Source organism: Aphidius gifuensis, linkage group LG2, assembly GCF_014905175.1.
Source record: "Aphidius gifuensis isolate YNYX2018 linkage group LG2, ASM1490517v1, whole genome shotgun sequence".
Classification (NCBI taxonomy): Eukaryota; Metazoa; Arthropoda; class Insecta; order Hymenoptera; family Braconidae; genus Aphidius; species Aphidius gifuensis.
Window position 1 is genome coordinate 25,313,250 of NC_057789.1, and position 19,584 is coordinate 25,332,833.

Genomic DNA, 19,584 nt, shown 5'->3' on the forward strand with positions numbered 1-19,584 from the left:
TTGACGTCAACTACTAGACTTCAGGGGCATCAATTGACGTCAAATTGACATTAGTTTCTACCAACGTTGTTATTATTTAAATAAAATCATAATAAAGTTTTTAACAGCTGTTTTCATAAAATCAAGTGCTATTTTTCTACATTTATTATAGCCAGTTAATTGTATTGATTTTGAATGTACACGAATTGATTCATTGTGTAGTAACCTTCATCAACCCCTTAGACATTTGCTAAAATAAATTCAAATACTATTGGCAAATGGCTAAGGAAAAGATGAAACCACTACACTTGTTAAACCTGGCAAAGTAATCTTAGAAAAATCGTTTGTTGAAAAAATGAATATATATATGACCAACAGTTGCATTTATCTACGCAGTGGCCAATGGAAGAGATATCAAAAATTTAAATCATATGTCAAGAAGACACGTGTCATACATTCATGGCTCATAAAAATAAAGCAGTTGTCATAATATTTTTTTTTCAAGTCTATTGTTGGGCTACTTAAACGGAGAGAATTTCCCTTTTGATTTTACGTTAAAAAACTTTTATAATTCAGAGAGTATCACGAGTCCCCAGGACGTAAAACGATTCCTTCAATTTTTACGAGATGCTCTATTAGATTTTAATAAAAACCAACGAAATTCTTCAAAACAAATTTCTCCGCTTTTTCTCCACTTTTTTCCACCTTTTTTCGAAAATGGCCCATGGTTGGAGAAATGGTGGCAATATTTCTCCGACCATCCTTCACCTGAAATTTATTCCAACGTTTTCCCATCATTTTTCCAACCTTTCTCCAACAAACTAATAAATTATCGTGAAAAACATAAATTTTTAAATAAAATAAAAAAAACATTTAATTTAAGCTTTTTTTTTTTCTTTCTTTTATTGATCAGTTACATCAGTCGCTAACTTGTAAGCCATGGCCATGTAATAATAATGATAATAATGATAATAGTAATAATAATAATAATAATAATAAATGTTTAATTAATTTATAATTTTATATTTGCATTTTTACAATGCAAATATGCTGTTAAATTTATTTTACTGATTTAAAAATGAATACACAAACTTTCATACGTCACTGTGATGATTTTAATTAATATATATTTTTTAAATACAGATTAAAATTTATTTATTTATTTATCCATTACATAGTCATTGCTGCTGTATCTTGTAATTCATTTTTTTTATATTTTATTTTGTAACTTTTTAATTACTTGCACTTATGGATGTTTATTAATTTTTTTTTTCATATTTATATTTTCATGTTAATTAATAATTAATGTATACATATATTTCTCATATATATAAACTTTTCTTTTTTTTAAATCTATAGAAGTTTTATATATCAATTGGATTGTATTTTTTTTTCTTGGAAATATTTTTCACAGAATATTCGTATTTGCCAAATTGTTATTAGAAATTTTTTTTTTTCAATATTTCTTCTATAGATAAACCATCAATAGAAGCTTGTGGGTAACTTAAATTTATATTTTTTAAAATTTATATATATATTCATTTATAATATTTAAATGTAATTATATGTTTTTTTTACTTTTTTATTATTTTTTTTTGTTCGTACAGTTTAACAAAATAAAACTAATCGCTACAACAGTCAGCAAGCAAGAGAATTTTTAACACAGTTTGTTATTTATTTTTTTAATTTTATTATTTAAAATTTATTTATTATTATTGTTTAATTATTTAATCGAGTCAATAGTCAGTCCGAGAAGAATATTTAATTTTTCCTCACAAAATGACATCTTAACGAATTTTAATAATTTGTTGCCTGTATTTTTTTTTTTTTATTTCTTTAAATAGTTAATTTACGTTTAATTGTGACTAGAGTTTATTGAATTATATTGCCAAATATAATTTTAATATATTTAAAATTATCAATGGCAAATAAATATTCAGCGTAAATGCTTTTTTTTTAAATTAACAAAAAAACAGTTGTATATAAATAATAAAAAATAAAAAAAGCGTGCTTTTTTATTTTTTTTAGTGTTTATTTTTTTAAATATGGTTTAAGTTTATTCGTTTATGTGTTTGTGTTGTTTTTATATACAATATTAATTAGCTTTTACATAGATGACAATTGTCTTTATTATTTTCAATTTAATGAAATTTAAAACACAATTATTTGTATTTATCAAGGTTAATATTACCATGTTTCAATAATTTTTATGTATTTTTAAATAATTATACTCTTTATGTTATTAATGTCACGAATATAATTATCTCAGTGCTGCAACATTTTTTACAATTTTTGTTGCACATTTAACGCAAGAAAAAGAATTTTATTTTTCTCCTTTTTTTTTCATTTCTTTAGTCGGGTATTTTATCATCTCCCCATGGTGTCTTAAAAATATTAATTAAATCTTAACAAATAATAAATAAAAATAAATAATTTATTTTTTTTTTTTTAATAAATATTAACAACCATATAAATACTATCAACAAAAATTGATAAATAGAATGTAACCAAGTTTATTTTATTTTTAAATAAAAAAAGAAATTTAAAAAAAAAATTAAATTAATATTTGGGGTCATTTGCTCATTTATCCCAGACTACTTTTTTTTTTTTTTTTACTTCAATTATTTACATTCCATGACTGCGTTTAAATTCCAGTTAATTTAATGAAAAATTTAAAAATATAAATTTTTTTTAAATAAACCAATAAACTGTTTTGTTGCTTATTAATTTTTTTTTTTTTTTCTTTTTTACTTTTATTTTTTATACTGACAGAATTCACATCTACTAAAAAAAAAAAACAATTATTATTGCAGTATTTTTATTTATCGAGTTATAAATCGATCAGTGCTTTTATTGATAATTATTTTTTTTTTTAAATTTCAATTTTTATTTAAAAAAAACGAGATCGAAATGAGACTAGATGTTTTAATTTCGTGAAATTTGACAAGAATATTTGTCTCAACCGTAGAAACGTTGTGAAAAAATAAACGCCCGGTGAGAATATCATTTTTCTTAATTTCATTTGATTAAATATTTAAAAATATTTTGAAAAATTTAAATATTTATATCTCATTTTAGTTTCAATAAAATCATAATAAACTGGTATCAATTATTATTTCGAATTATGATTATAGAAAATAATGAAAAACGTAAAATATATTTATTCAAAAATTACGGTGAATCGAAGTTTATAAAAGTCTTGAGCCTCATAAATTGAATATGATTGACGTATTATTTCTTTAGAGGCTCTTTTGACAACACTTACATATTCAACGATTGAATCCTTGACTCACTTTGTTTGTGTTTGTGTTTCTGATGGTGGTGCTGATAATGTTATTGTTGTTGTATTTATTTGTGGTACTTTACGTGCAAGTTTTGATCTTATTTGTCCAGCAAGTAATGGATTAATAGCATAAAGCCAATCATAAACTTCTTTATCACCAAGTGTTTGTAATAAATAACCACGATGTTTTGTAACAACACTATTTAAAAAAAATATAATACAATTAATATTTATATTTATTATTAAATTATGATTAATATATATTTACCTAAATGTATTTGGTACTTTAACCATTGCAAGTTGATCCTCTGAATATTCAACTTGTGCTGTTGCAAGATTAATAAGTGCACGTTCAACTGGATCTTTTTCTTCCCTAAATATAAAGACATATGGTCTTCGTACCGCCTTGAAAATTACTTACCACCCATCTTTTTTTCCAACCATTTGTTTTGTGTTCAAGAACATTTAAATATCCTTTTCTAGCAATAACTGGACTAATACGAATTTCTTCAACTTCAGGAACATAAAGTACAATAGTATCTTTAAGTGGTGATGATGAACCAAGTGGTGCTGGTGCCATTGAATTTGATTGACTTGCTGTATCACCAATCATCATACTTTCTTGAAGTTCTTGTAAACGTGCACGTTCTGGTGAACTCAACCTAAATATGCAGGACTTAGAAGTGCTCCTCACAATAATTCCATCAGCTGGCTGAAAGGTAACACTCCCTCTTTTCATAACCCAGAACGCAGTACATCTTTTTTTTATATATTTTTTTTTATCTCTGATGTCAAGCGGTTGTCCAAAATAATTTAATAGCAAATTTATATTTTTTTCAAATAAATAAAAAACTAATATATAAATATATTTAAAAGCAAATAATAAATTGAATTTATATTATTTTTTTTTCTGTCTAAAAAGCAAATAATAATGCAAATGATTTAATGATAATGATGGACAACCGTTACATGGCGTTTCAGGCATATACAGGGAGTGTTACCTTATCAAAACCAGCAACATAATCACTTTGAAATACTGACTCTTGTGATGATGATGAAACAACAGATGACATCATTGATGTTGATATATCAGTTATATTTTCATCACCTGGTGATACATCTGTCAATACAATTCCTTGTTGTTGTTCTTCTTTTTTAGTTATTCTTCCTTGTATTAGTTTAATATATTTTGTTGCTATTTCTTTTTCACGTTCAGTCATTTCCCATGGTTCATAGACATCTTTACTTGATGATTTTTTAATTTTAACTGGACTTGCATGTTGTTCATTTGTTGCTTTAGCTACCATGTTACAAACCTCCTGTTGAAAAATATAATTGTGTTTAAATAACAAAAGACTCAATGCTTATTTTTTTTACGACAAAAAAATTATATAATAAATAAATAAATATAGCTCTTACCTTTTCGCTTTTTGTAAAATCATGATTATTATTTTTATTGCATAATAATGTCTTATCAATACCCAATTTTTCTCTGAGTAATAATGTATGACGTATTTTTTCAACTTCTTCAAGTCTTGTTAATTTTTCTAGCTCCCATTGATGATCAAATATAAGACTATCACCACGTGGTCTCCATCCATGTAAATTTTCTTCACCTCTAACATATGTTGAGCTTGTATCAAGTACACGTCTTTGTCTTCTTTGTACACCAGCTTCAGATGAACGTCTCAATACCAATTCATAAACACCACTTAATCTATTTGCTTCTTGATTACGATAATTACCAGTAAATAAATGTTTTAATGAACGTGGTCCAACACGTGCATCTCTACCATAAATAATCATACTTAAATCTTTTGTTATAATTGCTGGTCTTCCACAATTTTCAATTTCTAAATATGCTGATATTGTCATAAATATTTGTTCACCATATGATGTTACACGATTTAACAATGCTGAATTATGTAATGAACTATCCCATGCTGCCTCAAAACGAAACATACAACGATCATCACCAGGTATTTCAAGATATTCACCAGGAAATAAACCAAGTGATAATACTGATGAATCATTATCTTCTTCTTCTGGTTCTGGTGTATTACGTATTCTACCAACAACTAATTCACGTACATCTTTCCAACGTAATTCAGATGCTTGTTCATGTACAATTGTAATACGTATACGACGTTGTATACCTTGATGAAGTAAAAATAAACCACGACATGGTAAATCATCACTGTGATCAACAACTGATGGTACATATTCACCATTTGGTGCAAGTTCACATATTTCAAACCATACTAATACATCATATTTTGCATGTATATGTGATGTACTTGGTGATGATGGTAATACTGAGCCAAATTTTGGTGAACGTACTGGTTGACTTATTGGTATTGATGGTGGTAACATTCTTTTGGGTGGTTGTCTTATACCATAATCAAGTTTAGCATCTTTATGAAGTGGATGTTGTTGATAATGACCAAATACTTCAAATACAATTGGTTGAGATTTTAAATAATCTAAAAATGATTTTGTAACAGTTACTGTTATATTTTGTACATGATAAAAACCAGGTGGATTTCCTTTACCAGTATTTTTAACTGGTTCTGTTGAAAATGCTTCATCATGTCTATGCAAAAAATTAAATTGACAAAATATATCAGCATATTCAGTTGATATACCCATTGCTTGTAATACTGTAACACGAAATGTAAATTCAACACCAGTTTGTAAATGATCTGGTAATTCTTCTTCTTTCATATCACTTGCAACTGAACTATCACCACGTCCACTATCACCATCACATACTTCTTCTTCATCTTTTATTATTTCTTTTATTTCATTTTGTCCCTCAACAACTCTTTCTTCTTGCATAAATATTTGTTGATTTTTTTCAAGTGTTTGTGTTAATAAATTTGCACGTTTTGTTGGACGATTATTACCAAATAAATCATCATCAAATGATATACGAGCTGATTGACGTACACCACTTGAATATTCACTGTTTTCCTCTTCTAGAACAAAGCAATTGATCAAGACAAACTTTTCTCGATTTTTTATATTTAATATTATATTTATTTTACATACCAACAACTGCTTGAACTGCAACACGAAGATATCCTTTAACATCACCTTTTTCATTGACAATTGCAACTTTATGAATTAATGGAACTGGATACATTAAATTGCTCAGATAAATAAATGATCTAAATAACAAAAAAAGACATTGTTTTAACATGTACAATTGTTTTTTCTTTTAAATGTTGGTGTTATTTACCTTCCCACCATACGGAACCATGGAAATCTGTCGTAAAATGGATCACCACCAGTTATATTTTCAATATTATAGTCTGGTGATGTTGGTGATAACTCTGCCTCATTGTGATACATCTCTCTCATCAATTCCAATCGTTGTCTAGTTATAAAAAATACCAATTACATTGAAAAATAAATACATCAATCAAATTAATTTCCATGTCTTAAATATTCACCATTTAAAAAAAAAAAATCAATTCAACATGCAGGAAAATTAAAACATGTGAATGAATGATATATTGTAATTTATATTTTAATTATCTTTTGATTTTTTTAAATTTATTTTCAAGCTAAAGCCTCAGCTGTAATGAAAACAAAAAAAATAAAAAATATCAGACGAAATACTGAAATTAAAAATCGACAAAATGCTTGGAGCTTATTTGCGGACGTGCAAATAAAAATTAAAAAAAAAAAAAACAACCACATTTATTATCTTGTTACTGTGAGATTTCTTTTTTTTTTTTTTGTTTATCAAGTGATTAAATGAAAGGGGGGGTTAAATTTTTTTTAAATCCCGATTTAATCGTGCAACCGTGCACCAACCTCGAAGGCAAAAGATTTGCAATTGAGAGCCTTTGATTAGATTGCTGCATTAGACAGTCGAATAAATTCACTTTGTCATCCAGATTGTTGTAACAAGGATCTTCATTGTATATGTGACGCATCAGCTCCAAGCGCTGTCTATAAAATTTTACAGTTTTTCATGATCAAAATATTTTTTATTTCGTTTCCCTATTTGTTTATTTTAAAAAAAAAAAATTCTTTTGCCTTTGAGATGGCATGGATAGATGATTTTAAATAATATATAAAATATAATTTTTTTTTTATATTAATTTATTTACCGAAGTTTATCAAGTGTCCAATAATGAGTTGCACCATTTTTAGTATCTTGAACTTCAACAGCAACAATTGTGCGTGGAAATGGTCGTTCTTCTTCATCATCATCATCAACATTTGGTAAAAGATCTGGTGGTAATGGTGAATATAGTGTGTCTGTTAAAAGTGTAAATTGAAATTGCACCTAAAAGAAAAATAAACAATAATATTAAATTATATTTTTAATAGTTAAATTTGCATAAATAATAATTACTTTTTTCTTCAATTCCACTGATATTGCATTGGCTTCTTTTAGGAATATTGCATTACCCCATAAATCATCACGTAGACTTGTAAATTGATGATATTTCCATTTTCTAAATGCCCATGCTGCAAGTTGGAATTCACGTTCACTCCAGTTGCTCTCTGCGTCAAACAATGGGTTGACTGAAATACAAGCCATCACAAGGCGAAACCAGTCAGAATGGCAAAAAGCAATATTTTTTATTCCAATCCACAACAAGCAAATATTTAAATTTTATTTTTCATTAATATTATCATTTAAATAAGCTATTATTATTGTTTTTTTTTGTTTTGTTTGTTATTTCGAATTTAATTTAGAAAAGCAATTGCTGTGAATTGTTGTAAAATTTGTGTTGCCAATGTAGAGTGATTTTTTGAATATGAAAAAAAAAAAAATAATAATGATTGAATGAACTACTTACCAAATATGTCTTCCTCAATATTATTGAAGTCTTCAGGAGTGTAACTGCTGTACATGGACATTGTCATGCTTTGTTCCTCGACCTGTTTCTGCAGGGCATCTATTCGAGCTTCGTAATTCTGTCAAGTATCATTATATAAGATAAAAGTAATAAAAGAAGATCAAAAAAAAAAAAGTTTCTTTTGATGTTTAATATCTCAAGTAGATTTCAAGATAAAACACAGTCACCAAAAATCATCAAATGAATAAAAAAAATAAAACTTACTTTTCTTTGTTCTTCAAATAATTGATCAGCAGTTTCTTTTTCTTTTCTAAATTGTTCTTCCAATACAACAAGTCTTTTATCCATTTCAACTTTAAGATCAATACCTTGTTTTTCTAACAATTCAATTTGTGCAAAATTCCAATCAACTGTTTCACCATTAGCTGGTGTTTCAGTTGGTGAATTTTTTTCACGTCTTTCACGTACTTGATCTGGATGATTAAATCTAAATACATGATTTTTTCCAAGTATAACACGTGAGCCTGTTTTCAGCACAATTGGCGCGTTTATTTCCCGCCCATTTACGTAAATAAGAGCTCCTGTTTTCGGTATAAGTGTTATGACATTTTGATGATTTTCGAATACACAATGTTCGCTTAGGATATGTGGACCACATAGTTGTATATCTTGGGGTATATTTGCTTCCGCAGATCCTATGCGAGTAAAACCGTCTTTTATATAATAAATCAGGCATTCTGACATCAATGGATCCTCGTTTAAATTTACAAGATGTGGTGTTTTTTTTGGTGAAAATACACCCACTGTTACACCATCCTCTTTTACAGCAACTCCCATTTCTGCAAATACTGCTTCTCTTTGTAAACGTATTGATTCTGTTCGTTTCAACTTTTCTTCCCATGTCTCGTTTAATTCTGTAATCATTTACAACTTTATTGTATTTTATTTATTTTTCATTCAATCAGGGTTTTGTTTTTTTAACCATAAATAAATTCATCAACATCTTGGAATGAAAGAAATTGAATAAAATCAAATATAAATGAGATATACATTATTTTTTCAACACAATAAAAATCATTTTTATACCTGCAATAAGTTTTTCAGATGCTTGCAACTGTTCCACAGCTTCTTCAGCAGTTCTATGTGATGGAATTCTTTGACGTGTCTCCTTGGTATCTTCCTCTCTTTTAGCTGACTTTATAATAGCTGCTTCATCTCCTGCACAAAGACACACACACAGTTTTAAAAGCTTTCACATCTAACAATACGACAATTTATATCTCGCTTTTTTTTTTTATAATGAAAATATAATAATAATAATGATACTAAAAATATTATAACAATAGTTATCAGCGTCTATCCGACTGTGACCATGTGACACATTGTTATAAGCTCAATCCATTATTATCACTGACACATACTGCATTCGAAAAATAAATATTATTTTTTAAAAATAGCCGAGAAATTTATCACAACAGTTGCAACATAATAACAAAGAGAAAAGAAAGAAAAAGCTGTCTCATTTATTAGCTTTACGATAACATTTTTGATATTTTTTTTTTTATAAATGTGTGATTATGTCATGCAAAATCACAGCCAAAATTAAATATTATGTAATTGTTTTTATTTTTTATTTTTTTTGCTAAATTAAATAAAATTTTATATTTTATGCGAAAAATAAAATGCCTACGCGCATGATCAGCTTTTTTCTAAAAATCCTTTGCTTCTTTTTTTCATTTTCATCCAAAGCTTAATGATTAAAAAAAAAAAAAAAATACAAAAGCAATGCTTTTTAAAAGCGCAAAAAGTTGGATAAAATCAATGCTGAAATTTTTGTCTGCTTGCGGTGTCAAGTGTATCTGTTGTTGTATTTTTATTTTTTTTATTGAGCGCTCATTAATTTTATTTCGTTTTTTTTTTTTTTTCGATACTTTTTACTTACTGGATTCTTTCTTTTCATATGAGATAATGCCACCTAGCCCTATGTCGAGGATTATTCGTGAAAAACAAAAAGAAATAAAGGTAAGTGGATTTTCTAAATGATTTTTTTTACAAATATTCTAGCTATCGATAAGAGAATATTTTCATTGTTATTTTCGCTTTTTTAATATCGTTGATGAGTCGAAAAATATTTGATAAATTTATATAAAATTTTTGTTTAACTTACCTTCTTCGAAATCGATACCCTCTTGCTTTAAAAGTTCACGTAATTTTTGTATTTCTTCTTTGAGTTCACGTATAAGTTTAGCATTTGCATCCTCATTGACAACTGCTTTGCAAACAATTTGTTTGGCTCTATCAGCATATCTACAAATAACAAAAAAACCAATCAAGTTAATTAAAATAACATTATTGTCTTTTAATAATTTTAATTTGTTTATTAATATTTACCTGAGAGTTGATAGAGTCTCGTCATAATTTATATCAGCTGGACTGACAGCAGCAATCATAGCTGTTTTTGAATTACCACCAAGATTTTCACGTAACAACCATGTTAAAACTGAATCTCTGTATGGAATAAATTCAGCTTTCTTTTTTTTTTTAGTTGCCTAAAATAATTATGAAAAATTAATTAATTAAAATCAAGAAAAAGAAAGCATTTATCACAATTTTATAAATTACAAAAAAAACACTTACCGCCTAGTTAAATTCACCAGAGCAAGTAAAAAAATTAAATTTAAAAAATAATTAATAAATAAATTTTGAATGTTAAATTATTCCTAATATTAAAAATAAACTTACAACTTCAGCAAGTGCACTAATAACTTTTCCCAATGTTGTTAAACTTTTATTAATATTAGCACCTTCTTTAAGACGTGTACCTTTAGCACCAGTTGAATCAGCTCTTTCAGAACCAGCTAAATCAACTAGCGATATTTTACTAACTTTTTCAGTAACTAAACCAGTTATTGAATCATGTTTTTGTTGTGTAAAAAAAATTGTAAATACAGCATGTGAACGTGATGATGTTTCATTCATATTTGTTGCTGCAACTGTTCTTGCTTTATTACCTTCATCAATACAATCATGAATTTCTTCATATGACATTACAGCAAGTTTTGATAAATCTTCAACATATGGACCAAGTAATGGATGTTCACGTACACGTAAATTACCTTTATTTTTTGGATTTAATAAATCACGTACACGTTCACAATATATTTCCATATAACTTACTTCAACTGAATGTTTTAATGTATCACTTGAATTTTTACTTATTTTACGAAATAAATCTTTACATATTTGTGGTATTATTCCTTCTTGTCCATCTTCTTGTTTACCCATCATTGTATATGATTTACCAGCACCAGTTTGTCCATATGCAAATATACAAACATTGTATCCTTCAAATGCATGCTGTAGCATTTCTTCACCAATATCTTTATAAACCATTATTTGAGATGAATAATTTGGATCAGTTGGATCAATTGAATGATATGAATAATCATAATTAAAACTTTTTATTGCTTCTTTTGTGCCTGGTGGTGCTTTTGGATTAGCAATTGCTAAAAAAATAAAAATATTTTTTATTAATTTATCAATAAATTTATTCAAATTGCACAAAGTACTTTTGGTAATTGGATTAAAATTTTATTTAGCTAATTTAAAAAAAAAAAAACAATAATAGAAATTAAATCCCTTGAGGCTTGAGAAATTAAATTGGTGTATTTTTTTTTTCATTTCAAATCCTGCTGAAAGCTACTTGGAGTTTATTGGGGTCATGTTTGATTTTAGAGGAATAAAGTTAATCAAGTAGAAATAATAGGAGTTAATTTTTAAAATATTTTTTCAGAGATTGGTGCTACTTACTTGTGGTGTTGCCTGACATTTCAATGATACATTGGGCCTCACGTAATACTTCGCGATTGTTAAAGGGCCGCACCCTCACTGCCACTTTCACCGACGACATCTTTGTCTACTTTGAAGTCGACTTTTGTATCAATAAATTCTTGACACTTTTATGTCTCTCCTTCCTTCAATTCTATAAAAAAAATTCGAATTAAGTATTAATTGATCAAAGAAATAATAAAAAAAAATTCTATAAAATTATCAGCTGACCTAGTAATCAAAAATATATATTTCTTTTCAATAAAAATATATTTATTATTATTTTTTGTCTTGATAATAGGGTAGATATCTTTTTATTAAATTAACGTTATTCTTTTTTGAGATAAAACCATCAATTTTATCATTCAATTTTTCAAGGATTTTTTTTAACTTTTACAACTCAAAAGCTTCGACACTTTTTTCAACTTTTTAACGCTTATAAAAGCTCGCAAGGATTTCATCAAATTATACTTAATTAAATTATAAAAAAAAATTTATATTCAATATTTCATAAAAAAAAATATATATCTAATTTTAATCCAATAATTTAATTTTTTATTTTTTTTTAGAGTTTAGAAATTGATAAAGTTGATTGAATTTATGACGATGTTAATATTAAAAATTATAATGATGATTATCATATGTTATTTTATATAACCCTGGGGTGATTTCAATTAACGATTATATTTATTTCAAGTTTTAACCTTGATAAAAAAATAAAAATAAATATAAAAAAATTAGAATTGTTATATGTGTGTATCATGAAAGCTCATAACAATTAAAAAAAATAAATTTTTAGTTATGTTATTCGACAAATTAATTAAACAATTATCTTCTTTTTTGATAAAAAAAAAAGAAACAAAGGTTGTATCAGTTTTTAACGTCATTTTATTAGTCGAATAATTTCGTTTATTTTTTCTCTCGTTGCTATGCAATTTTGAAAATCTCTCCCAACTTTTCGATTGAAAAAAAAGCTCATATAATTAATTTAATTAATTTTAAAGTTTAAATATTTTTGTTTTTATTATTTGATATTTTATTTATATGTATATATATTTAAAATTATTGGATAGTAAAAAAATATTGTCCGGACATGAGATATCCAAGATCGTTACCGGAAAATATTGCGTGTTAACCCCTGGGAATATAAAAGCTCTCGACATGATAAATAAAAGTATAGAATTTCCGGCACATATCTAAAAAATTATTTTCCTAGACTAAAAGGTATGAGGTAAAATAAATGACCAACGAAGCATGGCTACATAAAAATTTCGCCAAATTTCATCAACATGGAAATTATATTTTTCATATCAACATGAGGTCTATACAAATTTTCACAATATATATTAATATTCCAAGTTGATAAATTGATTGATGAGTCATCCGGGAGATATTAGCGATAAATTGTATTATCAGTAATTTGATTTAAAATTGCTTGCACCTTAATATTCGTAAGATAATGGTAATATTGTTACAAAATAAATACAAGACACTATCATTTAATAAAAATAAATATACAGATATATTATTGATTAAAGATAATAAATATAATCCACAAAAAAAAGACTATATTTAAAAGATAAAATCTCTAAATTTGTTAAAATTGTTTTTTTTTTATTTACGTTGTTTTAAAAATTAAAAAAATATATATTATAGTTGAGAGTTAATAAAGATACTATAAAAAACTTTTAAATAAATAAAAATTAATTTTTTTAAAATGGCAATTTATATCTTTAATGTGAATATAAGTTTTTATTTTTCTTGTAATTTAAGATTTTTATTAAACAAAAAAAGTGTGGGAAGAGCTTTTCATGATAATGATGATTCATCGAATTTCCGTTTTCATGTTTGCTGACGTAGGTAGTATGAAAAATAATACTAGTTTGGATGATGACATCAGCAGAGGAAAACCCACAGCAGATGTTGATTGGTAAATAAAAAAAAATTTTTTTTTCATCAATACTATTGATTTTGTGAATAGGACATTATTATAATTATTATTTGTATTATTTTTGATAATTAAAAATGTGTTTATGATTGATAAATATAAGCTTGAATTGATAGATTTTATTTTTTAATTTTATATAATTTTATTTAATTATAAAATGGTCGGGGAAAAACGAATGAGCGTGCGACGGTATTGCAGCGCCAGTCAGACTATTTATTGACTTATTCTACTGAGAGTTTTTTTTTTTAATTTTTCAATGAGATTTTAAGGTTTATAATAATGTATTTGATTAATGCTCCACGTGTGTAATTTTTTAATTACGAAAAACAATGTATATGAGGGTTGAAATAATTAATTTTCGTATATAGTTTTTTAATTAAAAGTTGATTTGAGCTTTTTTTTTCTTTCAAGGTTTTCACGAAGTAAAAATGTTTGGATAACTGATCGAATTGGTTGTTAAGGACGAGTATTTATACATTAAAATATAGCACATTTTATTATTTTTATGTAAACATTTTTAAAATGCGGGTAGGGGAATTAATTAGAGAACAATTTAATTAATACGTGATTATCAACGGGGCTACATCAAATTAAATTTCTCATCACATAAAAAAAACATATAAAAATAAACACAAGGACTATGTTATTTGTTTTTTAAATAACCTTAATTTAAAATAAAAAATTTTTTGGAAGAGTTTATTTTAAAATGAGTTGACGCAGTATGAAAAATTGAAAAATAAAATTTATAAAAATTAAATTTTACAACGTAATTTATTTAATTTAAAATTAATTAATTTTTAAAAACTTTTTTATTACAAAATAAAAGAGAGATGTAAGAGCTTTTCAATTTGAAAAAAAAAAAATTAAAAAATTATTCAGCCTTGAACGTATATGACCTCGTCATGACGTTTCAAAAAGAAAAACAACACCCGTAAGTGCAATCGATCCGATACGTTATTGTCTGAAAGCTCAAAATAAAAAAAAAATTCATATGACATATTAAAAATTACCAAAAATCAAAGCACAAAAAGCTCACCTTTTATTGAATGTAATAAAATATTATATAATCAAAAATTAGCAAGGTGAATAATTTTTTATTTGTCACTATTGTCACAATGGAAAAAACTACTTGTCACTTGAATTAATTAAAATGAAAAAAAATATAAAGAAAGCTTTTTAATAATAATCAAAAATTCACCGCACAAAATAATACTATGATTTAACAACATTTTCACTATTAACAAAGTTGTAATAATCCTTAATATTGTTTTATTTATGAAATATTAAATATCAGTAGTCCAACGATCATCGTCGCGATCGTCGCTGTCCAACTGATTCGTCTAGTAATATTGTTCCAATATCTACAAAGCACAAGTAGCGCCAATTTAATATATTCTTATATATTTTTCTTATTTTTTTTTTTAAAAAACAAAATGGTAGAATAACGTTATACGCATGATCAATTTGTGTTTAGTTAAGTCACATGACTGTGATGCTAACACGACGACATTGTCAGCCAATTGCATTTCATATATTGCAATGGTATATACAAGAAAATTTATATACACACAAATATACCCTACAAAGAGGGGTTGAAAATCAATATCACAAACTAACAGAAGACGTTGTGACGTCATGAAAAACGACGCAGAGGATCGACCAATGCAGACGGGCGGCGCCGGCCAATTTTCAACTTGGTCGTATCCATTCGACCACAATCAATATATATACACTTAAGATGGGAAAATTTTTATTTTTAAAATACACACAAAATGTTGAAAAACAAAAAAGAAATTTTTTAAATATTGTTTTTTTTGTATATAAAAACACACAAGGTTTTTAAAAACAAAAAAAAATCGAAAAAAAATGAACAAAAATAGGGGGTGAAAATTCATGATTAGTTTTGAATAATATAAATAATAATATAAAAAAAAAAATATATCAAAGATTGGATAGTCATCAGTATGAAGCATGTAGGATCAAAAAAAATCTTTGAATAATTTATCAGCCATCGGGGTTTTTTTTTTTTTTTGAATTGAGATGAAAAGAATTGGAATGGGGTTTCAGATTTATGTTACAAATTCACGTGGGATATATATACCCATAGATTATTATTATTATTATATATTTTTTAATTTATTTTATTTTGTTTGATACCAGAAAATTGTGCTATGGACGTCAATGAAATGGCCTAGTAAGTTGTATTCTAAGAAACACTGGGGTGTCGTTTCAATATATAGAACAAATATATGCTAAAATAGAATTTTGGGGTGGTTTAAATAAAATTCCTGGTGATCGATATTGTCACGTAAAACACGTGGTGATATTAAAATTTTTCAATTGAACAAATGTCGTTGCATTGAAAGTATATGCAAGTACCAAAAGAAGAAAGAAAAAAAAAAGCTTTAAATTTTTATTTAATGCAATTATCATGATGACATGATACTTGATATTTAAATGATAATTATGTAATGATAACTGTAATTTTTTGAATGATTTTTATAGGCACTTTTGTCGATAAAAGTTGACATGACATTTTCATCGTATTGTTTAATATCTAACATATAAATCTGTTGTTGTTGTAATTGATAGTTTGACAAGTATTGGATATTGTCAAGCTCAGCTTGTTGCTCACTTGTTGGTCAAGGCTTTTTTTTTTTTATTTAATTTATAAAACAAGTTAATTTTAGTTTATAAATAATTTTTATTTAACATTAGTTGAGGTGAAATTTTATCTGATGAATTAATAAAAACACTTTACCCTGGTGATTACTTGATCTTGAAAAATAAAATAATATTTTTTTTAGATTGTGATTGAAATAATTTTTATCTGATTATCGATATTTTTAAAACAATCTTAATGACATTTACCACACAATTGTTTTATGGAAGATTGATTTTTAATATTATAAATTGTATAAATATTTTGATTAAAATTTAATTATGTCGTCAATAAATTTACTTGAATATAGGTTGAAGTAATTAAGTTTAGTATTAAATTTCATTGAGAATTTAATAGTCATTGTTTAATTTATTGTCAATGCATTACAAGTTGAGACAACAGGATTTGTTAAATTGATGGATTACACTCATGAGATTTGTATTTATTGCCGCAATTCAATGTCTTTTGGGATATTTGTCTTGTCAGTCATTCATTCGTGTTGAAAATAATAATTTTCTAATTTAATTTTTCATAAATATTTCGATTGGAAATTTGTAAAATGTATATATTTATTTTATTTTTCATTTTTGCTTTGTGTTTTTATAACTTACTAAAAATTACTGTCTGAGAAAGAGAAAGATCATCTTTAATCTTTAAAAAAAAAAAACAAATTGACGAAAAAAAAAAAGCTCATTTCAACGAGACATCCAGTAGGTTCTTTGGCCATCAACCTTTTGACGACATTTATGTTTTTTATACAGAACTTTTATACTTCTACAAGCTGACGATAAAAATAAAAATAAAAAAAAAACAGGAAATTGTAAAAGCTTATTTATTCTGATAAATAAAAAGAATAATAAATAATTTTTTTTTGTTCAATTTTTCATGAAGTTTTAATGAAAGTATATATAAAACAAAAATAACAGAAAATAGATGATAAGTTTTTGGTAATAATTTATATTGTGAATACAAAGAAAAACGATTTTATTTATTAACAAATTTAAACGTATTTTTTGTAGAACATAAACAAAACAAAGAAAATAAATTTTATAGTAATCTATCATGAAATAAAAAAATAACAAAAGTCTTTTAATGTATTTATTTTAATTTTAAAAGAAAAGTTTAAAAGATATAGATCGAAAACAAAAAGAAAACCCTTAAAAAATTTGCAATATAATTAATTTTTAAAAAGCGAAAAATTATAAATAAATAATGACGTGGAAATTTGACCCGACTTGAACTCATCTTGTGTTAATCAAAAAGAAAGTTTAGTGTTAACATGAAAAGAATTGAAACATGAAAAAGCTCGCAGAAAAGTTTTGACACTTGCATGGATTTCGACACGCAACACTAACTCATGCCAAAACTAAGAAACTCACAAACTTATATATACGTAAGCTTAATTGGATATTTGATAAAATACATCTTGTCAAATTGCCTCTCTGTAATTTAATGTTTTTATAAACAAAAAAAAAAAATTAATCTCCTTCCTTCTTGTATAATAAAATACTATAAATATATTTTTATATAAATCAATAAAAATTAATTGAAAAAAAAAAAAAATTATATAATAATTTAATTGAATTCTTTAGAGATTGAAATTTATATAGCCAAGTTTTGATATCGTCATTACAAAATTTCACATCCCTTATACAATCTCAGGCACCTCTCGACTCGAGCTTTTTTTTTTTTCTACCACAAGCGAGCTTGAGCCTCATCAAGGCAGGCAAATATAAAAGAGCTTTTTATTTTGAAAAAATAATTAATGTAACATTTTCACTCAATCGTTTCATGCTTTTGAGTTAAAAAATTTATACATTTTTAAAATATTTATTCATAAATTAAATGAGAAAAAATATTTTTAATTTTAAATAATAATTATATAAATAAAAAAAAAAAGTTAATTAAATTTTTTTTGAATAGTTTTATTGATTATTAATAAATAAAAAAAATAATATATCTAAAAATCATAGGAGTAAGTAGGTTACATACAGACAAAAGTTAAAGTTCACTGGAGGGTCATTAATCGTATGTCAGTGTTTGTTTCCGACAGTCACTATTCACATGGAAAAATGTGTGAAATCTGGTGAAAAAAATACGAATAATATAATGAAAGTTTTTTAAATTAAAAGCTAAAATATCAATGATTTCAATTGAATGAATATCTGAAAAAAAAAGCTCAACAAAAAATTATTATTTCATCAATTATTTTGCTTCAATTCTAATTAAAGCTTTAGTAAATTTATTTATATACATGCAAGTATAGGATTTTTATTTTCTTTATGAAAATATAAAACTTTTATCATTTTTTTTTCACCACAAAAGATGAGTACGAGTGACACGAAGCTTTTCAAGATACCATCATCCACGTAGTTAATGTTGCAGTGACAATTTATCGTCAAGTCACGAAACCGCAATTTTCCTGGTACCCAGTGTAATATCTTCCAACCCCAACTGTAACTTTGTACGTCTCAAATAATGAAAAAAAAAAAAAATGAATAAACCTCCACAGATGTAAATGCACATAGACTCTTCTCTAAAGCCTTTTAGCATCCGCATATAAAATTCAAAACTTTTTTAAAATTTCTTTTCTTATTTTCTCCCCGATAGTTATATGTAAAGCTTTTTTTTTTTTAATTTACATTTAAGGACAAAAACATGTTAAAATATATAAAAGTTTTTTAGCATCATTTAAATCAGTAAAGAATTTCTTTGAAAAAAAAAAAAAAAAAAATGCCTCGAGTTGTTTAGACGAGACATTTTAACTTGAAACTAACGAGATCATACAGAGAAAAAAAAAAAAAATTTTGTTGGAGGCTGGTTTGTGCTTTTGACCTTGATCTAAGTTGGCTAACTTTTGGATAAAGAAAATGTCCAGACTGAAATAAAGCACGACCTTGATTTGTCTTAGATTAAAATTTTTAGAAAATAAAAAAGCTCAAAGGTTTTTATGACAACTTTTGTGTAAATAAATTAAAACTATTTGGGTTTTTTTTTTGTTTAAATATTTTCCTGTTATTTGTCTAGATATTAAATTGGTAGTTTTTTTTTTTTTGTTTATTTG

At 25.6% G+C, this 19,584-nt stretch overlaps 1 protein-coding gene across 1 annotated transcript; it reads right to left on the reverse strand.

The window, feature by feature from the left end:
* Positions 1-1,772: 1,772 nt before the first annotated feature.
* Positions 1,773-15,391, reverse strand: LOC122849813 (kinesin-like protein unc-104). The gene is given in 19 exon segments (XM_044148636.1): positions 1,773-3,461; positions 3,531-3,664; positions 3,666-3,974; positions 4,264-4,581; positions 4,682-6,240; positions 6,314-6,432; positions 6,504-6,641; positions 7,384-7,562; positions 7,632-7,804; positions 8,083-8,200; positions 8,347-8,996; positions 9,169-9,300; positions 10,025-10,063; positions 10,250-10,389; positions 10,474-10,631; positions 10,720-10,722; positions 10,825-11,588; positions 11,893-12,064; positions 14,895-15,391. Coding segments are annotated over 18 exon segments (5,226 nt in total). The 5' UTR covers positions 11,993-12,064; positions 14,895-15,391; the 3' UTR covers positions 1,773-3,268.
* Positions 15,392-19,584: the final 4,193 nt, after the last annotated feature.